This window comes from Silurus aristotelis (assembly GCF_946808225.1).
Source record: "Silurus aristotelis genome assembly, chromosome: 1".
NCBI lineage: Eukaryota > Metazoa > Chordata > Actinopteri > Siluriformes > Siluridae > Silurus > Silurus aristotelis.
Window position 1 is genome coordinate 42,551,519 of NC_139574.1, and position 22,853 is coordinate 42,574,371.

The 22,853-nt window shown below is 42.8% G+C and overlaps 1 protein-coding gene and 1 long non-coding RNA gene across 5 annotated transcripts in view; both read left to right on the forward strand.

Annotated features, from left to right (window-relative positions):
• agap3 (ArfGAP with GTPase domain, ankyrin repeat and PH domain 3) overlaps positions 1–22,853 on the forward strand; it is a 116,823-nt gene that overhangs the window by 67,803 nt on the left and 26,167 nt on the right. For all 4 annotated transcript variants that reach the window (XM_083536135.1, XM_083536136.1, XM_083536134.1 and 1 more), the window contains 3 exons: positions 6,959–7,063; positions 8,995–9,166; positions 18,341–18,505. In XM_083536135.1, coding sequence (XP_083392261.1) covers positions 6,959–7,063; positions 8,995–9,166; positions 18,341–18,505 — 442 coding nt within the window. The remainder of the gene's footprint in view (positions 1–6,958; positions 7,064–8,994; positions 9,167–18,340; positions 18,506–22,853) is intronic.
• On the forward strand, positions 18,993–20,884 carry LOC310725579. Its single transcript, XR_014533437.1, has 2 exons — positions 18,993–20,462; positions 20,493–20,884. It is a non-coding gene; the product is annotated as an uncharacterized lncRNA (long non-coding RNA).

The following is a 22,853-nucleotide window of genomic DNA, read 5'->3' on the forward strand; positions in this document are numbered from 1 at the left end:
ATCCGAACCGGATTTTTTGTTCCGAAGGAGCCAGAAAAATTTCCTGAGACTTCATGAAGGAACCTTTGTGAGGAACCAGACTTCACAGGAAACCCCTTCTTATCTTCATGGATCTTCAGGCTGAACCATCCTGGACAGTCACTGGTCAGTGGTCTTCAATGGACCACAATGGATTCCTTCTTTCCAAAGTTCTTTTTGCTGACACCGAGATATTGTGACGGTCAAGGAGAACCCGGAAACCTTCAGATTTGGTATCTCGCGATCTTATGAGGATGACATTTTGATTGTCGTGGACCCAGAAGGTTTATCGACCGCTAGCTGAGAAGGGCGTAGCTGCCGCGGAAAAGAACTCCCGCTACCATTAGCAAAGTATCCGGCATGTAATTTGTTGGAATTGCTAGGAAAGTGCTGAGATCTTCCTCAGACCATTAATTCACCATCAGGATATTAATTTTAAAGGGATCCCAACCCCCCCAAAGATAATTTTCAAAGTCGTACTCGAGTCGCTTGGGGCGTCGCCGTGGCAACTGAATTACAGACCGCTGTGGTCGTGACGTCCCTATTTCGGACCGCCGTCCAACTCCTGAAGAATAGTTCGACTTTCTTTCTTTCTTTCTTTCTTTCTTTCTTTCTTTCTTTCTTTCTTTCTTTCTTTCTTTCTTTCTTTCTTTCTTCCCTTTTTGTCTGTCCCTTTCTATCAGTCTCCGTCTTTCCGTCTCTCCGATCTCTGTTCGTCATTTCCCCTTTCATTCTGTCTCGTCGTCTGTCTTTCCTCTCTGTCTGTCTCCCCGTTTGTCATACTTTCTTTCTGTCTGTCATTCCATCTGTCTGTCTGTACAGAACACGTTCTCCGTCCTGAATCACAGGAGGAGGACGTTTCGGGTTTTGCCGACCGCCGACGTCCCGATGAAGGAGCGGTCGCTATAGAAACGTTCATCGTATTGAGGGGGGGGGTTTGGGGCGATAGGGAGGTCCGAAGTTCTTCCAGGCCGTTTTTTTTTTTTTTTTCTGCCACTGTATATCAATTACACTCATCCTTTTCAAACTAATCCCTCTTCAGGAGTGTCATTGTACGTGGTGGGGTCTGCATAGAGCCGGCCGAGAAAGAGAGAGAGAGAGAGATGAGAGGCCTGAAAGAAAGAGAGAAGGTGGTCATGGGGGGACACCTTTCAATGGGTCTGATTGCTCGGCCAGTCAAATGCACAATCGGGAAGATCAAAGTGCCAATGGGACTATAATTACCTCCCACTGGGCAAATTACACACTTTGGGCCAAAATCCCCCACCTCAAGCCCCCCTCACCCCCCCACACCCCCTCCCTCCATACATACCCCCCCACATAAAATCCCCATCATCTGTAAAAATGGTAAATAAGCCCAACAAAGCTCAGGGGCGACACGGAAAAGCTGTCAACACTGAGCCATTGTGCTTATCACCAGTAAGAGCTCAGATCTCCTCCCCTCTCCTTCCCTCTCTCCTCCTCTCCCCCCCCCCCCCCTCTCTCTCTCTCTCTCTCTATCTCCTGACAGGATGTAGACAGGTTTTATTTGCGCCGTAAGAGGGTAAGTGGACTCTCGGGACGGTTTGCTGCTCGTATAGAGCCGCTATACAGATGTGTGCACACCTGGAGGAGAAAGAAAAACTGATAGATATGAATAGATGGAGGAAAAAAAAAAGAAAGAAAGAAAAAATTGCATTACTTCTTATGTTTTAAATGAACTGGCACATAGTTCCCGAATATAATTAAATATAAATGTGACTTTATTCTCGTAAGTTTGCCTTTTTTTTTTTTTTTTTTCTTTTTCCTTTTTAAAAACTTTGACTTTATTCGCAAAACATTTCCGACTTTATTCTCGTAAATTTGCCTTTTTTCTTGAAATATTCCCAATTTTTTTTTTCTCATACTGCTACCACTTTTATTTAATTCTTTTTGATTCTCAAAATATTTTTACTTTGTTCTCATAGATTTGCCTTTTTTCCTCAATATTTATTTATATATTTTTTTTTTTTTTTTTTTTTTTTTCATTTATTCATTTATTTATTTTGAATTCTCGTAGCGCTTTATTTTCCGAATATTCCGACTTTATTCTCGTAAATATCAACCTTCACCCTTAACGTCTTAATAATAATAAAGTAATAAAGAAATTAGTATTAAAAAATGGTAATAAAGAAGAATTTTTTTATGGCGTGCCGCTAAAACGCTGTGGTAATAAATGGAATTATTAGAAGGAAAAAAAAGATTTTCGGTTTGTGATCATCGTGAACGATTTATACGGGAACCGGAGTAGCAGCAGGAGTAGCAGCAGGACCGAGGCTTTGTAGCACCGCCGAGAGAAGAAGAAGCAGAAGGAGATGCCTGTATTATTCCGAAAGTGTGTTCTGCAGGGCGAAATGTAGGAGTAGGAGGTCAGGAGAAGAATGGAGAGATCAGTGGAAGTGTGTGATGTGAGGATTAGGTGTGATTGTGTGATAAACACCCTAATGCCCAGTTGACCCCAGTTCGACTCCTAATGAGCAGTTCCTGCGAGTCCCCCGTCCGTCCGTCCGTCCCCCCCCTTTCAAGCCTGTTAAAACACAGCTAAGTTTCAAACACACACACACACACAAAGGCCCAGAGCTCTCACTTGAAGTGTTAAACAGCACATGAAATCGGCCCTAATCCCTCCTGATTAGCCTTCGGACCCCCCTGGCGCTCGTGCTGGCCCCCCCCCTCAGGCCCGCGGCCTTGCTGTGTTTGTCCTGGTGAGTCGAGGAGGAGATAAGGGAACAATCCAGGGGCCTTTTGAAGAAGCTCGGATCACACAAGCTAATCCCGGGCTCGCGAAAGGTCTGCGCGAGTTCAGCGCCGTCGCCGCCGCCGCATACAGAGGGTCGGATTCCAGACTCGCAAATTGGATTTTGGGATTTTATCCTTCCTTTTCCGTTCGCGCTCGGAGGGGTGGGGTGGAGGGGGGACCGATTTGTGCACGAGAGGGTCGAGAGAGCTGGGAAACGGCGCGGTTATCGTCATAATCGGGGAAAAACAGGAGATGGAAAAAAAAAGATCAAATTGAACACATTTTTTCAATAAAACCAATAAATATATATATATTTATATGTAAGTTAAAAAAATCTATCTATCTATCTATCTATCTATCTATCTATCTATCTATCTATCTATCTATCTATCTATCTATCTATCTATCTACAGTGAGGAAAATAAGTATTTGAACACCCTGCTATTTTGCAAGTTCTCCCACTTAGAAATCATGGAGGGGTCTGAAATTGTCATCGTAGGTGCATGTCCACTGTGAGAGACATAATCTAAAAAAAAATAATCCAACTATTTATTTGTATGATACAGCTGCAAATAAGTATTTGAACACCTGAGAAAGTCAATGTTAATATTTGGTACAGGAGCCTTTGTTTGCAATTACAGAGGTCAAACGTTTCCTGTAGTTTTTCACCAGGTTTGCACACACTGCAGGAGGGATTTTGACCCACTCCTCCACACAGATCTTCTCTAGATCAGTCAGGTTTCTGGCCTGTCGCTGAGAAACACGGAGTTTGAGCTCCCTCCAAAGATTCTCTATTGGGTTTAGGTCTGGAGACTGGCTAGGCCACACCAGAACCTTGATATGCTTTTTACAGAGCCACTCCTTGGTTATCCTGGCTGTGTGCTTCGGGTCATTGTCATGTTGGAAGACCCAGCCTTGACCCATCTTCAATGCTCTAACTGCGGAAAGGAGGTTGTTCCCCAAAATCTCATAATACATGGCCCCGGTCATCCTCTCCTTAATACAGTGCAGTCGCCCTGTCCCATGTGCAGAAAAACACCCCCAAAGCATGATACTACCACCCCCATGCTTCACAGTAGGGATGGTGTTCTTGGGATGGTATTCATCATTCTTCTTCCTCCAAACACGTTTAGTGAAATTATGACCCAAAAGTTCTATTTTGGTCTCATCTGACCACATGACTTTCTCCCATGACTCCTCTGGATCATCCAAATGGTCATTGGCAAACTTAAGACGTGCCTGGACATGTGCTGGTTTAAGCAGGGGAACCGTCCGTGCCATGCATGATTTCAAACCATGACGTCTTAGTGTATTACCAACAGTAACCTTGGAAACGGTGGTCCCAGCTCTTTTCAGGTCATTGACCAGCTCCTCCCGTGTAGTTCTGGACTGATTTCTCACCTTCCTTAGGATCAGTGAGACCCCACGAGGTGAGATCTTGCATGGAGCCCCAGTCCGAGGAAGATTGACAGTCATGTTTAGCTTCTTCCATTTTCTAATGATTGCTCCAACAGTGGACCATTTTTCACCAAGCTGCTTGGCAATTTCCCCGTAGCCCTTTCCAGCCTTGTGGAGGTGTACAATTTTGTCTCTAGTGTCTTTGGACAGCTCTTTGGTTTAGGCCATGTTAGTAGTTGGATTCTTACTGATTGTATGGGGTGGACAGGTGTCTTTATGCAGCTAACGACCTCAAACAGGTGCATCTAATTTAGGATAATAAATGTAGTGGAGGTGGACATTTTAAAGGCAGACTAACAGGTCTTTGAGGGTCAGAATTCTAGCTGATAGACAGGTGTTCAAATACTTATTTGCAGCTGTATCATACAAATAAATAGTTTAAAAATCATACATTGTTATTTCTGGATTTTTTTTTTAGTTTATGTCTCTCACAGTGGACATGCACCTACGATGACAATTTCAGACCCCTTCATGATTTCTAAGTGGGAGAACTTGCAAAATAGCAGGGTGTTCAAATACTTATTTTCCTCACTGTATCTATCTATAGACAGTACATATATATATATATATAATGTAATAATAAAGTAAAATAAGTGTTGAACACGTCACTGTTGTTCTCAGGAAATATATTTCTAGAGCTGCTGATGACACGTAACCTGATTTTCTCCAGATGTTGGTAAAATCCCGAAAAATCCACGAACGTGACGAGAAATGGAACTCTGGATTTTTGCTGAATAAAGTTTTGTGATGATGGAAAATGACGCAGGTGTTAAAACGATGACCGAAGTTTGTTTAATGCTTCGTACGAAAGTCTTTATTTGTAATAACCGAATGATGAAGTGTAAAGAGTGAATGAACGATGGAGTGAATAATGGAGATGAATAAATAAACGAGGGCATGTCATGTATGAATGATGGAGTGAAATGAGTGAATGAACGATAGAGGGAACGGAATGATTGATGAAGTGAAGTGAGTGAATGATGGAGTGAAATCAGTGAATGATGGAGGGAAAGGAATAAATGATGGCTTGAAATCAGTGAATGGTGGAGTGGAATGAATGAATGAACAATGGAGGTAAAGGAAATAAATGATGGAGTGAAATGAATAAATGAATGATGGAGTGAAATTAATGAATGAATGATGGAGTGAAATTAATGAATGAATGATGGAGTGGAATCAATAAATGAACAATGGAGGTAAAGGAAATAAATGATGGAGTGAAATTAATGAATGAATGATGGAGTGGAATGAATGAATGAATGATGGAGTGAAATCAGTGAACGGTGGAGTGGAATGAATGAATGATGGAGTGAAATGAATGAATGAATGATGGAGTGAAATCAGTGAACGGTGGAGTGGAATGAATGAATGATGGAGTGGAATGAATGAATGATGGAGTGGAATGAATGATGGAGTGAAATTAATGAATGAATGATGGAGTGGAATCAATGAATGAACAATGGAGGTAAAGGAAATAAATGATGGAGTGAAATGAATGAATGAATGATGGAGTGAAATTAATGAATGAATGATGGACTGGAATGAATGATGGAGTGGAATGAATGAATGAATGATGGACTGGAATGAATGAATGAATGATGGAGTGAAATCAGTGAACGGTGGAGTGGAATGAATGAATGATGGAGTGAAATTAATGAATAAATGATGGAGTGGAATGAATGAATGAATGATGGACTGGAATGAATGAATGAATGATGGAGTGAAATCAGTGAACGGTGGAGTGGAATGAATGAATGATGGAGTGAAATGAATGAATGAATGATGGAGTGGAATGAATGATGGAGTGGAATGAATGAATGAATGATGGACTGGAATGAATGAATGAATGATGGAGTGAAATCAGTGAACGGTGGAGTGGAATGAATGAATGATGGAGTGAAATTAATGAATGGATGATTGAGTGAAATCAGAGAATGATGGAGTGAAATTAATGAATGGATGATGGAGTGAAATCAGAGAATGATGGAGTGAAATCAGAGAATGATGGAGTGGAAGAATGAATGATGGAGTGAAATTAATGAATGGATGATGGAGTGAAATCAGAGAATGATGGAGTGAAATCAGAGAATGATGGAGTGGAATGAATGAATGATGGAGTGAAATTAATGAATGGATGATGGAGTGAAATCAGAGAATGATGGAGTGGAATGAATGAATGAATGAATGAATGATGGAGGGAAAGGAATAAATGATGGAGTGAAATGAATGAATGAATGATGGAGTTAAATAAGTGAATGGTGAAATGTGGAATAAATTATTGAATGAACAAATGATGGAGTAGAATGAATGGATAAATGAATGATGGAGTGAAATCGGTGAGTGATGGAGTGGAATGAAAGAATGAACAAATGATGGAGTGGAATGAATGGATGGAGTGAAATCAGTGAATGATGGAGTGGAGTGAATGATGGAGTGGAGTGAATGATAGAGTGAAGTGAGTGAATAATAGAAAGAAATTAGTGCAGTGAGTGAATGATGAATGGAAATGAATGAATGATGGAATGAATGAATGAATGATGGAGTGGAATGAATAAATGGAAATGAATGAATGATGGAGTGGAATGAATGAATGATGCAGTGAAATGATCGATTGATAGAAATGAGTGCAGTGAACGAATGATGAATGGAAATGAATGAATGGTCGATGAAAGAGTGAATAATGGAGTAACATGAATTGAAAAAAATTCATTGTCTCTCTCGCAGGGAATTCTGCTGAAGAGGAGCGGCAAGTCGCTCAACAAAGAGTGGAAAAAGAAGTACGTGACGTTGTGCGACAACGGCGTCCTCACCTACCACCCCAGCTTACACGTGAGTTACAACCACTTCCTGTCTCGCAGTTCACGTGTGATCATGTGACGCCTTTTTACGTCCGCTTCCAATGTAAAACAGTACGGAATTTTACCGACTGCCAGATTTAGCAGTAAAACCTGAACTGCGATTATTTTCACTAACAGCGGAACATTTTTTCAACAACTGGCAACGTGTGTTCTCTACTTTTATAGTGAATAATAATAAAAGAAAGCAGATGACAGCGGTTTGCCTGTTCGTTCCTGTAATCGCTCAGCTTTTTTATGTAGAAAGTAAAAGCGTTACTTTTCCAACAGCCATTTAATTTTAATTAAACAACAACAAAAAATTACCAAATAGATTAATAATTTCTTTTCTTTTTTAAATTATTTATTTATTTTTTTAATCCATAGTTTAATGACTTTCCAAAACTGGAGACTCCTTCCCCTAAATGGATCTCCTTAAAAAAACAAAAAAACAAAAAAACAAAAACATTTTGCAAAAAATATTTTTTATTATTATTTTTTTTTTCCCCAATTTTGGAAGTTTTTCAGCAGCTTCAAAAACAGAAAAACTTCCAATCCAAACGAAAATACAGCCTAAGTATTAAAAAAATATATTAAAAAATATTATTATAAATAATAATAATTATTATAATTTTTATATTATTATTATTTTATTATTGACATGTGGTTATTAATAATATAGCAAAAAAAAAAAAAAAAAAAAAAAAAAAGGAAAATTGTTGAACCAGAAATTGTGAGACAGAAAAGTTATAAAACGTCTCACAATTTCCAAAACCAGGAAGTGGTAACTCAATGTTCCTATCAGTGAAAGGTCCGGAGTTGAAATCCCATCACCACCAAAGGGCCCTTAAGCAAGGCCCCTGAAAAAAAAAAAAAAAACCTGGATAATTCGATATAATAACAAGTCGATGCGGAAATCCGACCTCATCCCGGGAAACCCGTTAAACGGAACGAGTCGCCGAGCCACGGAATCGTAATTTCAGATTTTGAACGGGTGATGCTCGGTACGCTCGGGCGATGCAGGCGTACGCGGCGGGCGTCGCTCAGCCTCGGCATCGCTACCGCGTGCGGAAGCTATTAGCATCTGGACACCTGTGGCTCGCAAGTTCCATGAGTTACTCACACCATTTAACTGCAGTGTGGGCGAAGTGAGAGAGAGAGGGATAGAGAGAGAAAAAGAGAGAAAGCGAAACTGTTTAATTTTGCATTGCAGCCAGCAGAGCCGTCCCACAATCCCCTTCTGTTAATTCTGTCTGCTACATCAATTAAATTGTTTGCAGAAACTAATTGAATATGGCTTAATCACACATCTTAATAGCTTTCTGCGCCTCGAACTGGCTGTTAATTCCTGCAATAAAGTGAAATGAGAGCGCTCACTGGGTAATTAGCAGCGAGGCTTTTGAAGAAATTAGTGCTTTATGGTGCGCAGTAAAAACGCAGCCGAGTTAACGGGAGGCTTTTTCGGCGGCCGGCGTCGTCACGTCCTGTTTTTTTTTTTTTTTTTTCACATTGTTGTGGCTTTTTTTTTTTTTTTCTTTTTTTCCCTTTCTTTTTTCTGCTGATCGGGGTGATTTTCAACTCGGCTTAGCCCATTTGAGTCGGCGCAAAACACCCCATCCAAAATGGAATGGCCGGATCGAAATGGGAAACGAGCCTATTTGCGATCATTAGCGCTAATTCTGCTAATCCTCCGAAGCGGAGATGCAGGTGAAGTTAATTGCGTTCGTTTTTTTGGTTTTTTTTTATTCCGCTGTTGTTTTTGGTGGAAGTGGGATATTTAAAAAGCAATCAGAACTGCTGCTCGCTTGTGACCCCGGCCGCTCGAACGTAAGAAAGTTCTCGTTCCAGTTTGTACCCTCTGTACCGATTGCTTTGTTTTGGGGTTGTTGTTTTTTTTTTTATATTTTTTTTTAAATGTTTAATAAGGATTACATGCAGAACGTTCACGGGAAAGAGATCGATTTGCTCCGGACCACGGTCAAAGTGCCGGGGAAAAGGCCGCCCCGGGCCGTGGCTACGGTAGCCCCGACTGCAAGTCCAAAAAGCAACGGTTTGACCAAGGACAGGAGCGCGCTGCAGCTCGGCATCGGAGCCACAGGTGAGTGTGTACCGCTTTAATTCGTGACTTCTCCCTTCCAAACCCCTGTTTCAAAACAATGGATCATGTTCTTTCTTATGGGATCGATCTTTCAAGATCGATCGACCTATTCCTAATTGTTCAATCCCAGAACTTTGTGGTTTAGATGTTTGACTTCTGATCAAAAGGTTGTGAGTTTAAATCCAAGGACCACCAGTCTACCACTACTGGGCCCTTCAGCAAGGCCCTTAACCCTTTTCTGCTCAGTTGCTCATAAATATAAATGGCTCTGGTATCAATAATGCCGTCTGCAAAATACCATAAATGTAAAGTAAATAACACTAATTATCTCTTCATCATGGCACCTGTTAGTGGCTGGGATATATTAGGCAGAAGGTTGACCTGCTAGACAAATCGTGACGTCTAGACGACTGGGTTAGAGCATCTCCAAAACTGCAGCCCAGAATGTTCCTGGTCTGCAGTGGTCAGAATCTATCAAAAGTGATCCAAGAAAGGAACAGTGGTGAACCTGCGACAGGGTCGTGGGGCGGCCGGGGCTCATTGATGCACGTGGAGAGTTAAGGCTGGTCCGTGTGGTCCGATCCAACAGACGAGCTCCTGTAGCTGAAACTGCTGAAGAAGTTGATTTTGTTGATGCCCCGACGGGTCACGACTGTTTTGCAGCGAAAGGGGGACCAACACCGTATTAAGCAGGGGGTCATAAAGATTTACCTGATTGGTGTAAGCTAGCTGATGTTGAAACCACTGGAAAGGACCCGAAAGACTTTCATGTACTTCTAGACAAACTTTATCTGTTAGCTAATAGAAAGCAAGGTGGGGTGGGACTGGGTTTGTCTGTTTGTCCTATAGGAGATCAATAAGTTATGAAAGGAGTCTCCAGTTTCCTGATTTATTTGTTGCTGTCTATTTATTTATCAGCCATTTTGGGGCTCAGAGGCGGGGTCTTCACTTGTTTTATTAGCTAAGCAGAAATAAAGACGTTTGCTCATTGTTCCCTTGCTGGGACATCCCCTGGGATGAGGTGAGGGAAAAGTGTAATTGGATTTGGGGGTTTACATTAAAGGTAATTAATAAAAATGAGAAGGTCTGGTCTGTCAGGGGATCTGTGGCCGCCACAGGGTTTGTCAGAGCCGAGATGTGGCATTAGGGTCGACACTCAGGGGGCTTCTGGGAATTTCAGCACTTTGGCTGGGGTCCAAAAAAATCCTGGATCCCATAATTAGTCTGAAACGCGTCCAGGGAAAGGCCGAGGGGTTGGGAGGGGGCTCGGGGAGATGACTAATGCTTAACGGAGTGATGTGGCAGTAATAGCGTGTACCGTTTATATCCTGAAATATCCCAATCCTCTCTGTGAATATGTGTAGTTTAGTCCTAAACCTGGACCACTTTTTGAAAGCAAAGAAAAAGGTAATTTATGAGATGTTTCTACCATCTTGAGCTTCATTTTCTGTAGGATTTGATATTTGATTCGATGGTAATGATGGTTACTGTTCCTGTGTTCTTGCTCAGGAAGGAAATGACTTGCTTCAGATTTAGATATTCACGACAAAAGAACTTTCACGGAGAGTTTTCCGTTCTCTTGGAGGTGATTAGTGGTTATGGCATTGAGTTTTGGCGTGAAAGGGTCACGAGATCAAATCCCAGCACCGTTAAGCTGCCACGGCTGGGTCCTTTAGTAAGCCGCTTTGGTTAAGGGAGTTTGCCAAAGGCCATAAATGGAAATTGGAAAGTTGTGAGGACAAGCCGTAACTCAGAACTCGGAGTTCTAGCACAAGAAAGGGTTTGACCAGTTATTCTCAGAAGAGCTGGCGACAGGACGTAGGAGTGTCCGACAGTCCGACAAGGTCCAGCAACTGCAAGCAAAAATAAAAATACGACATAGAGCAACGGTTCCTGACGCAACTGGGAAGTAAATGTCAGGAATAACGTTCTAGACCTTGGCAACCAAGCGGTTTGGGCAATTCGGCATTGTTTACAGAAGCACGTTGTCTGCAGACCGGGTAACAGCCGAAACCCTTCTATGAAAAGGTTTTTTTATCAAAAGGTTCTTTTCGTTAGAATTACTTCAAGAAACTCTTTATAAGCTTGTTTTTTTTCCTACCAGTCTTTCTGTTCCAGAGTCTTTTTTTATTATTTTTTTTAGTCTGCACTGGTGTTAATTTCCACTTGAGAGAAGGGGAGAGAAGGCTGCGGCTGGCCGCGGCTCTCCGCCTGAGTCCGGGCCCTCCACTTGATTATGCAATCTGATTTTGATTTCATTAGGCATGCAATTGATGCGAGCGAACAAAGGGGTAATTTTTCATTCATGGCACTCTGGCTGAGCGCTGTCGTTCCCTTTTGCCTCTAATTCACCCCCCCCCCCCCCCCTCACACACACACACACACACACACACACACACACACACACACACACACACACACACACACACACACACACTGCTGAAGACCATTAGGGATGCTTTGGGAGAGAGGTGGAAAGGGGGGTGTTCAAAAGATAGAGAGGGAACACGACGGGAGGCTAAATGAATGAACGCATGTGTCCACGGAGTAAAAAGGAGCCTGTCTCCGCGAGGCACGTCCCAATCTTTCTGCTAAGTACTCACCGGAACCGTTTTTTAAATACGACGCCCGGCTTGTGTCGCCGCTGACAGATACGTGATAGCGGAGCGATAATAGTCCTGCCATTCAGTCGTAATCGATGACGTCTGAGTGCCGAGAGTCGTCGTCTCCCCCTGCATTTCCTGTGCGCGACGGTGCCGTCTCGCTGCTCGCCATATCACTAGCGACGTGACTGATGTGCTTTCGCGTTGTCCTAGGCATGAAAAAAGTTGTAGGGTTGCCGCCGGCAAGATTTCACAAAAGTTCGGATTTTATTGTTGATGACCGTATCGATGGGGTTCGTTTCAACAACTCGAATTGGTTGTTGTAAACGCATGCTAATTAGCCGTTGTAATTATTTGGCGTTGTTAAATGAGCGGTGAAACAGAAATCTTTACCGTATATATACACACACACAAAACATGCATCTTGGCATGTCCTTGTAGTGAGTCTCCAAATCAGGAAGCTTTGAGACTCCTTACGTAAATTTGACAGAAATCAATGGGGGTTTTTTTCACGTTAAACTTAACCAGGATTGTACAAGCGTGTGATTTATACATACAGCAGGACCTACAGTTTTGTTACGATTTTAAGCGCTGATGCTAAGGCCTTTGCCCCTTTTCTCAGAGACTCCCCCTCCATCTCTCCTCCACCCTTCCCCTTCCCGTTTTTTCCTGCATTAGCATGGACGCCTCATTATCCTCCGCACTTGTACGTAATGGAAGCGGTTGCTCTCAGGGGTCAGGGCTCCGTGGCCCCGTGACCACACGCCTCATCAGCCGTCTGAAAAGCCACAGAAACAAGAGGAATGAGGACAAATGGCCGACCCCCAACACACACACTTGCTAATCTGTAATTTTCACTAATTGCATCTGAATTTTCGCCCCGACATGATTAGACCGGTTTTTGTTTTTTGTGGTGGTTGACTAACGAATGACATGAAGTGCCTTTTTACTATGGATATGTACGGTTTGTTTCAGTAGAAAGAAAAAAAAAAAAACAGTTGTTTAGGATGTGTCTCTACACTTTTATTTCCCTTGAAACAGTGAACCAGCATGAGCTCCATGAAACCATGGAAGTTGGTGTGAAGGTTGGAATGGAAAAACTGACCTCCTCAACCCCACTGAAACACTTCGGGATGAACTGAAACTAGAGATAATTCACCTCCTGCAGTGACTAATGCTCGATTAGGTGAATCACCACAGTCACATCCTAAAAATCGAGTGGAAAACCTTCCCAGTAGAGTGTGGAGCTCATTATGATGGTGAATTGCACCATGAATTGCTAAGCTGAATGGGGGCATTTTCCTGTTCCTTGTTCAGAGTTTGGAAATTACAAAAGACTCGGTCTGGACTTGTTCTCTGCCAGTCCTGCACCTAGCTAAGTCTTATACTTGGCCTTGACCTCGTTAAGACTCGGTTTGGACTTGTTCTTTGTCTGTCCTGGACCTAGCTAAGTCTTATACTTGGCCTTGACCTCGTTAAGACTCTGTCTGGACTTGTTCTCTGCCAGTCCTGGACCCAGCTCAGTCTTATACTTGGCCTTGACCCTGTTAAGACTCGGTCTGGACTTGTTCTCTGCCAGTTCTGGAACTAGCACGGTCTTATACTTGGCCTTGACCTCATTAAGACTTGGTTTGGACTTGTTCTCTGCCAGTCCTGGACCCAGCTCAGTCTTATACTTGGCCTTGACCCTGTTAAGACTCGGTCTGGACTTGTTCTCTGCCAGTCCTGGAACTAGCACGGTCTTATACTTGACCCCATTAAGAATCGGTCTAGAGCAAGAGTTCGGATATATTGGGCTTCTAAAACCCGGAAATGGATTGTTTCGTGCAAAGCCAGGCACAATTTTGGACCAATCAAACGAGTTAATTAACAAAATAACATAACATTCGCTAAAAATAGCAATTAATTTGAGGCATAGACCTGGGGGTTGTATGGTGGATCACCCGCATAACCTCCCCCTAATAATGATACGGTCTGATTCCCACAGGATTGATTGTTTCATTGAAATAAAACGTTGTGTTGGGCAGAGGATCGTCATTAAGTATTTTCCTGCGACGGCAAACATCTAAACAGGTTCTATATCAAACCGTACCATGTGACTATAGCAATAAAGTTCAGCTAATCAAAATACAGAGTCATGAGGGTTTATGATCACTAGTGTGTGTGTGTGTGTGCGGACCTCAGAAGTGTGTCCGGGGGGTTACGGCGTGTCAGTCTGCTATCCGTGGAGTTCTTTTAATGTGTTCATGAGTGTGTGAGTGTGTGTGTGTGTGTGTGTGTGTGAGAGAAGTGGCGATGCGGGTGTGAGTACAGTGCTCTACCCCGTATTTTTCCTCTGATTATTCTCTCCTTGTAATTACATTATCTCTCCTTTTATGCAGAATTGTTCGCCAGGGACTAATTGATAGAGACATGTTTAATTCATCAATCATTAGCATCAAATTTGACAATTAGAGATGATTGTTGAATTCCTGATGGAGATGAGACGACGTTCGCCAATTATTTGTTCTCTCGCTTGTCTCTTTTTTTTTTGGAAGTTAAAGAAGCGCATACGTTATTTCGCCGCATTTGCGGAATAAGCTAGTTTTTTCCCGTCTTTGTGGCCACGAGGAAATCGTGGAATTGTTTGCCTTCTGAGCTGATATCGGCTCGTCTGGTGGACGAGACATCACATCACCGTGATGGGATCGTTGACGGTTTCTGCATGAGCAGCTTTACAGAGATTAAATATGCATTTATATGTTAGTGCCTATGAGTTTATTCCTAATGAGCGTGACAGCATCAAGGAAAAACTCCCCAAGACTTCATGAGGATGAAACCTTGAACGGAACCGTACTCAAAAGGGAACCTCATCCTCATCATCGAATGGCCATTCATTCTAGTTCCATCATTTTGGGGGGAGCTGTTCAGTGATGGGTGCTTAAATGAAGAAATGTTCATGCAAAGAGGTCCATCCAGAGGTAGGATGTTGGGATGAATTTTGAGGAGCCGGAATGAAAGGAAAGAAAAAGAAAGGGACAATGGTCAATGGTACCTTAGGCACATGTTGAAATTGACAAAAAGGGTAGAGAGAGAAAAAGAGGAGTTGTCTTCACTGTCATCAAAAAAGGTATCTTGTTTCAAGTCTTCAGGTTTGCAAGTTCTCAGATTTTACACTGTTACTCAGCAGGGATGGTTGCTCGCTGTTTTAATGTTTTGGGTTACTGATAGGAAGGACAGAGGTTCAAGCCCTACTATTGCCATGCTGCATCCCTTGGGCCATTGAGCAAGGCCCTTAAACCAATCAGGAAGTGGTAGCTCAGTGATTATCGGTACTGATTGGAAGGTCAGGGGTTCAAGCCCAAATATCTCCACGCTTAAACCCTGAAGCAAGGCCCTTAACCCCTCCAAAGGCACTGTACCATGGCTGACCCTGCACTCTAACCCCAGCTTCCTAACATTGCTGGGATACATGAGACAAGGAAAAAGCCCACCCCTTAATATACGGGACTTAACAGACCCAGTACCCATTGCGGATTTATATTCTTTCTGAAATTATCGCTGGATCCCAGCAAGGACGCTAAGTATCGAGATATGATCTTTGCGTCACATCGCCCGCCTCCTAATCACGAAGCATCTGATCGTGTAATTGTCTAATTGCTGGTGATTAGTGCAAGGATACGCAGCGTTGCTCTCCCACACAATCAACACGACCTTCTCCGCCCCCAGCTTTCTAGCTATTCAACCTGAACATTTGTGAATTTTTTTTTTTTTTTTTTTTGTTTACATTTTTTTAATGGGAATGCATTCGTTTTGGTTGGTCAGGTTTTTTTTTTTTTTTTTTTCCATTTCGCTTCCATAACAATAATATTTTACAACTGATCTCAAAAGGTTCTAAGATTTTTGTTTCCCAGTCCCTTTTCATGGTTTTAGATTTTCAGCATGCAGGTTTGGAGGTGAAGGTTTCTCAGACGTGATGTATTCTAGCCACTGATCTTCTCCAAACCCGTTTCCTTTTGAATGGGGCCCCGGAGTAAAAAAAAAAACAATACCAAGTAATTACCGGTGGCATCCGGCGGCAGAGGCGTCTATCCGAGTGATAATCGCACTGTGGCTTTATTTAATTTCATCCTTTCTCACTTAAACATGTGGAGAGAGACGCGCACAGGAGCAGTCAGGGGCAATATTATGACAGAAGCAATAAAACGTTCCCGTCAACAATACGGATGTGATTACGTGTCGACGGAAGTGACAGGCGTAAGAATACCCTCTATTCTTTCAATTACTAAACGAATTGCTCCTGATTGTGCCTCGGCGTCTCCTCGCCTCGGCGCTAGCGCTAAGCAAACCTCAGCTAGCACGAGGCTCTTGTTAGCCTAATGCGTCGTAGCCATTAGCGGGAGTAATAAGTGTATCAAATTCGCATAATCATGTCTAATTAGTGTCGGTAATTATCTTGTTGGGCGCAGGAATATTAATCTTGCCGTGCCCGTAGGGGAAGGGCGTCTCTCGGAGGGAGGGAGCGGCGGAGAGCTCCTGTCTCACGCTGAGGAGCATGCTCGCTAAATTAGAGCGATGGAGGGAGGCAACAGGAAGAGAGAGCGGCAGACGAGAGAAACAAAAGAGAAAAACAGAAGAAGTTAACTGCGAAGTGCATCGAGACAGATGGCCGAGAACGTGCTCTTGGAGGAGAAAAGTTTGTCGGGAATATTTTCATGGACCATCTGCACAGTTATTCTCAAATTCTTGAATAAGTCAGTCGCTGTGATTTTACTCCGCGGAGGGTAGAAATCTGGTGATATCACAACTCCTGATATTAGCCTTGTAAGTCAACAAACGTCGAGAGTGTGAGGTTTATTTACATGTATTCAGGGAAAAGGATTGGATTCTATAACTGGTGTACGAGATATACAAGTCTTGCACTGTCGAAGTCGTCTCTTTCCGCACTCTTTTATTTTTATTTCATTTTATTTTCATCACCTGCAAAATGTTTTCCAAAAATGTGCAAAAAGTTGGAAAATGCTAATACACAACTGCCTGCAAAATGCCTTCAGCTACCCCTTTCAACTACTCCTTCTTCCACTAACTTCTAACTGACCCCCCCCCTTTCAACTAACCCCTTATAACTCAACCTTTCTTGAACTGACTCTCTTCAATTGACCACCTCCAACTAACCCCTCTCAGTTACGCTCCTGAACATCTGTGATCTTAACCCCCTTCTAACTGAAACCCTTTAACAAACTCCCTTCAACTAACCGCCAACTAAAAACTGACCCCCTCCAACTGGCTCTCTTGAAACTGACTTCCTCCAACTAACCCCCTTCAACTAACCTCCAACTTACCTCCTCTAACTGACCCAGTCCAACTAACTCCCTTCAACTAAACACCTCCTCCAACCTTACCCTCTTTGAACTGATCCTCTTTAACTAACCCTTACTAACACTTCTCCACATGACTCTTCACCAACTAACTCCCATCGAACTAACCCCCTCCAACTAACCCCTTCTATCCAATCCTCCTCCAACTGACCCCCTTTAAACTAACCCTTCAACAAACTCGCCTTCAACTAACCCCCATCTAACCCCCTCTAACAAACCTTCCTCCAACTAACCTTCTCTAAACTAACCCTTATCCATCAAACTAACTCTCACCTTTGACAGTCCCAAATTTATTTGAAAATGTGTGTTTTGCAATGATGAAAGCTGGTCAAAACTGCCCCCCAAAAATCCTCTTTTCTTCCCTCTTTGTAATCTTCAGGTCCATCGGGTCTTGGTTGTAGGATAAATATTACAATCCAATTTTTTTTTTTTTTTTGGAAAGCCTTTCAATTCAAATGGGGTCATTTCGATTTAAAGTGAAGGGGGAAAAAATCATTAAAGCGTTGTTGCCGAAATGTTTGAGAGGGCCAGCGTGTGGTTTTTGGGAGCAGCGGGAGCAGAGGGAGAAGACGCCATGCGGTGCCCGCCCCGGCCTCGGCACTAATGACGGGCGCCTCTGATTGGAGGCAGGCGGGAATGCCGCTGGGGTAGATGGATGTGGCTGGCAGCGAGTGGGGGGGAGAGCTAATTACTGTTCCGAGTGTATCTTGTTAATTAAGGGCTAATTAGTGGCAGAAACCGAGAGGGGGAATGAAAGAGACGGAGAGAGAGAGAGAGCGCGAGAGAGGGAGGGAGACGGTGGAGGAGGCGACTGCTCATGTAGCACAGAGAGATGAACATGGAGAAGTGGCAGAGCCCATCACGGAGAACGAGCAGCCAAGAGACAAATGGAGAGGACGTGTAGCGCATCGGTAGGGGAGGAACGTGTACAATCATTAATCACAGTGCATGATGACTACAGCCGGCTTGTTTATTATTGATGTATATTTAACAGCGCTGACTTCAGGCAGATCGGATCGAAAATAACCTCCCCAATAATGCCCCCCAATAACTTCTCCCACCCCCAAATCCACCCAAAAAAAAAACACAATTCCCAATAATGCCTCTGAAAATTTACCAAGTGCCCCCACAAACCCACTCTAGAAAATTGCCCCCCCAAAAGCAACCCTAAAAGTGCAAATGCCCATGTGTCTTTTTCTGTTTCCCTCTGTCAGGTGCTTCCCACTCCAACAGCAGTACCTCTTTGCAGTCTGGGGGCGTGTCCAGCGGACTGGGTGTGGTCTCCGGGGGCGGGGCTAAAGAGGGAATGCATCAGCGCTCCTTCTCGGTGTCCAGTGCTGAGCAGTGGAATGAAGCTGTTAACACGAGCAGCACTTCTGGTGGGTCTTTTAACACACACACACACACACACACACACACACACTTACACACACTAAATAAACCCATTGATTTGCGTTCTTCTTTCCTTCTTTTTTAATCTTTTCCTTTTTTTTGTTTTATTATTAGCATTTTTTTTTTAATTATTAATTATACGTATTTACGCTCAGATCGTTTCGAATTGTAGTTCTTTCCTACCTAGCAGTATTCGCTCAATTAATACCGCTTTCTAGAATCGTAGCGTTTGACGACGACGACGATTTCTATCGCTCCTATGATGCCTTACGCTGCTGTTGCCATGGTTACATCTCGCCCGGTCATTACCTCGCTTTGCTCTTCTTGTTTGTCTTGTAAATGATCTCTTTCTGTATAATTAAGCTCGTCGATTTAATCGCGGCGACGCTACGGAATCCACAGGATGGATCGGTGGCGGGGGGGGGGGGGGGGGGGGGGCGATCGGAATCGGGGCGTTCGGGTCACGTGGGGAATTTACTCGCTATTTATTTGTTTGTTTAATCATTTCATAGATTTTTGGCCGAGATCCAAAATTTGAATAATTTTAATTCGGTAATTACAGCTTTTTTCCCGTTACAGCAGAGTGTCTCTCTATCGTTCTCTCTCTCCCTCTTTCTCTCTCTCTCAATCCCTCTCTCGTTCCATTCCTCTGTCCTGTCAATGCACTTGACTGAAGTCAAATAATATATTTGCCAGGCGTAACAACGCTGCTCTCTTCTCTCTCTCTCTTTCTCGTTCTCTTGTTTCCTCCCCTGTCCTTCCCTTCTCCCCTCTTTTTTTTTTTTTTTTTTTTTTCTCCCCCTCCTGTGTGTGTGGGGGGGAATGAATGTTTTACGGGGGCAACATTCATCACTGGTTATTTCCATCTCTTTGTCGGCTGGCAGTAAAAAAGCACTTAAATGCACATCAACAGAATAACAGTCATTTCCATGCATGTTTGCACACTCGTCGTTCTCATTAGTGCCTGCTCCATCGCTCTCTCTCTCTCTCTCTCTCTCTCTCTCTCTCTCTCTCTCTCTCTCTCTCTCTCTCTCTCTCTCTATCTGACACTCATACACACGTTTAACTCCTTTCCTTTTTCTACACATCTCTCGTCCTTTCTTTCTCTCTCTCTAAAACACATGCACACCTTCCTAACTCTCTCCATCTCTCTCTGTCTTTCTCTCTCTCTCTCTCTCTCTCTCTCTCTCTCTCTCTCTCTCTCTCTCTCTCCCGCTATTTTAAAGAGCTATCTTTACGAGCGCACACACTGTGGCCCCGTGGTGCCGCAGACTGAACACATCACACACTCGCCTTTTCTTTCTCTTTTCATCTCTCTCTTTTTCTCTCTCTCTCTCTCTCTCTCTCTCTCTCTCTCTCTCTCTCTCTCTCTCTCTCTCTCTTCCGTCACTCCGCCTGCCGAACAATCAATTTCAGCCACCATCGGCCCCCCGCCTGCGCCCATCAGCTCCACACCCCAAAGCAGAATTACTCACAGGGCCGCTGCCCTCCCAATGAGCTCTGGCGCACTTTGCGTCTCAATGTGTGTGTGTGTGTGTGTGTGTGTGTGTGTGTGTGTGTGTGTGTGTGTGTGTGTGTGTAAAAGTGTGTGTATGTTTTTTTTTTTATTTTTTTTTTTATACCCTTACCGAAAATGTTAAACAGGAATCCGGTGGACGTTTCGGCGAGAACGGCGTTTTAATACGCTAAGCGACCGAACGCGGTATTAGCCGTATTAGCGTTCCACCGACTTTCATTTATCTCGTTCATTACACAACTGATAAAACCGATTTTAGTCCAAATTGTTCCTTGTTCATTCGAGTTCTGAAAAGAAATGATGCAAAAAAATTATAATAATAAATTGTCAGACAGAAAGACAGATTAAAGGAGAGATGAATGAAGAAGAATGAAAACGGACGGGGTCTGAGACAGAGAAAAACGTAGCCGACTTTTTTTTTTTTTTAAGTTAGCAAAGAAAGAAAGAAAGAAAGAAAGAAAGAAAGAAAGAAAGAAAGAAAGAAAGATAAAGAAGAGATCAAGAATTAAATAAATAATAAAAGAAAGAATGAAGGGGGGAAGGAAGACAGAGAAAAGAAGGGAGGAAGACAGAAAATAGGGGAGGAAGAAGATATAAAGAAATAAAAAAAAGATATAGTAAAAAAAAGAAATAAAAAAAAAAGACGTACCTGAAGTTGGGAAAGAAGGAAAGAAAGAAAGAAAGAAAGAAAGAAAGAAAGAAAGAAAGAAAGAAAGAAAGAAAGAAAGAAAGAAAGAAAGAAAGAAAGAAAGAAAGAAAAAGGAGAGATCAAGAATGAAATCAATAATAAAAGAAAGAATAAAGGAGGGAAGAAAGACACAAAAAAGAAGGGAGGAAGACAGAAAAGAGAGGAGGAAGAAGATATAAAGAAATAAAAGAAAAGAAATAAAAAAAAAAGACGTACCTGATTTAAAAAAAAAAAAAGTTAGGAAAGAAAGAGGGAAAGTAAGTGAGTAGGGAAAGAAAGAAAGAAAGAAAGAAAGAAAGAAAGAAAGAAAGAAAGAAAGAAAGAAAGAAAGAAAGATCAAGAAGGAAAGAAAGATCAAAAAGGAAATAAATAATAAAAGATAGAATAAGGGAGGGAAGAAAGACAAAAAAAAGAAGGGAGGAAGACATAAAAGAAGGGAGGAAGAAAGTTTAGAAACGGAAATAAGACGTACCCGACTTAAAAAAAAAAAAAAGTTAGGAAAGAGGGAAAGAATGAAAGAAAGAAAGAAGGAAAGTAAGTTAGTAGGGAAAGAATAAAAGAAAGAAAAAAAATAATGAGACAGAGAAAGAAGGAATTGAGGAGCGAAGGAAGACAAGAAAGATAGAAAGAAAGAAAGAAAGAAAGAAAGAAAGAAAGAAAGAAAGAAAGAAAGAAAGAAAGAAAGAAAGAAAGAAAGAAAAACATTTTTAGACTCTTTTGCTGTAAAAAAAGATTAACTTTAAAATAAATTGTAGTCCAGATTATTAAATGCCCAATCATTAATCACCAACTCCCCCACACTTGAAAATACCCTCCGCAACAATGCCCCCAATAATCCCCAATTCCACCCCAAAAAAAGGGGGGGGGGCGGGGGGGGATGGATTGCTACATTTATGTAGGCTACTCATAAAGCTGTGCTGGTGCTGTCTGATTCTGTAAATTTCCGTATTTCCAATTCAATTTACATACGGTTCAGTTAAAGTTACTTGAATGACCCCCTGGAGTCCCCCTGACCTCCATGTGGACAACCATGACTCGAGATTATTAGATACTTCCTTTCCCACGGGCAACTTTATTAGAATGTGATTTAACGTTAAAGCTCAAACTAGAGGGTGAATGAATTTTCTCACAGGGAAGAGAGTCTGTAGGACTGTTTGCATTCGTATGGACCAGCGGCGACGAACCAATCGGGAAGTTGCATTGCAAAAATAATCGGTCGATTACAAATCAGCGGACGGGTTTGTGGGGGAAATCGCGTTCCCATGCGATTTAATTAAACGATGGGAGATGATAACGTGCATTCGGGTTGGATTTGCAGAGAAAAGGGTGTCGGGGGTGAGGGTGGCGGTAGGAGGGGGTGTCGCTTCCCTGCGGCGGGTGAAGAGGCTGCGAGCGCGGCCGTAATGAAGTTTGACATTTCGTTTGCCGAGAGCAGCCGCCTGCACCTTGATTAGCACGCTCTAATTGACTATAATAAGAAGGAGGTGGTGATTGTGTGCGAAGTTTTTTTTTTTTTTTTGCGTGTCTTTTTGATTTATTTTTTTTTTTCTGCTTCCATTAATTGCTGCTATTGCCTTTGATTACTCGCAGGAGGGAGAGTGGGGGAGGGCTGGTGTAAGGGTTTCTTTACCCCAAAAAAAAAAAAAAGATTACCTGCTTTGTAAGGTGTGTATGAGTGTGTGTGTGAGTGTGTGCTCTCGAATTACCGGAGGAAGTCCGATAACGCCGTCGACGAGAACGAGTTTCCACCTTTCGCCCTCATCACCAGAACATGGCACTTTTTTAAGTTCCGGCTCCCGTTGCGATGGTAATGGGCTGTAATTGCAGGTTAGCTCGCCACCTCTTTCCTTTGCCTCCGCCTCCTCCTCAGGGAGGGAAGCAAAAAAAAAAAGGAACGGCCACAAATCCCCTTCATGCTTCATTATAGCTCGTCGCCTCGCGATCCGATCTCGCTCTACTACCTGCCGAGCTGGCTGGCCTGCCTCTTTGGCTCTTAATCTTGAAGCGGCCTCCATCAGAACATATAAGTTGTAATTAAGCAGGTCAGCACTGCGATTTGAATAGAGGACAAATTGCAGGTTATTGATGGTTAACTAGGTGGCGAGTGGCTCGGCAGACCTCTTAATCCCTT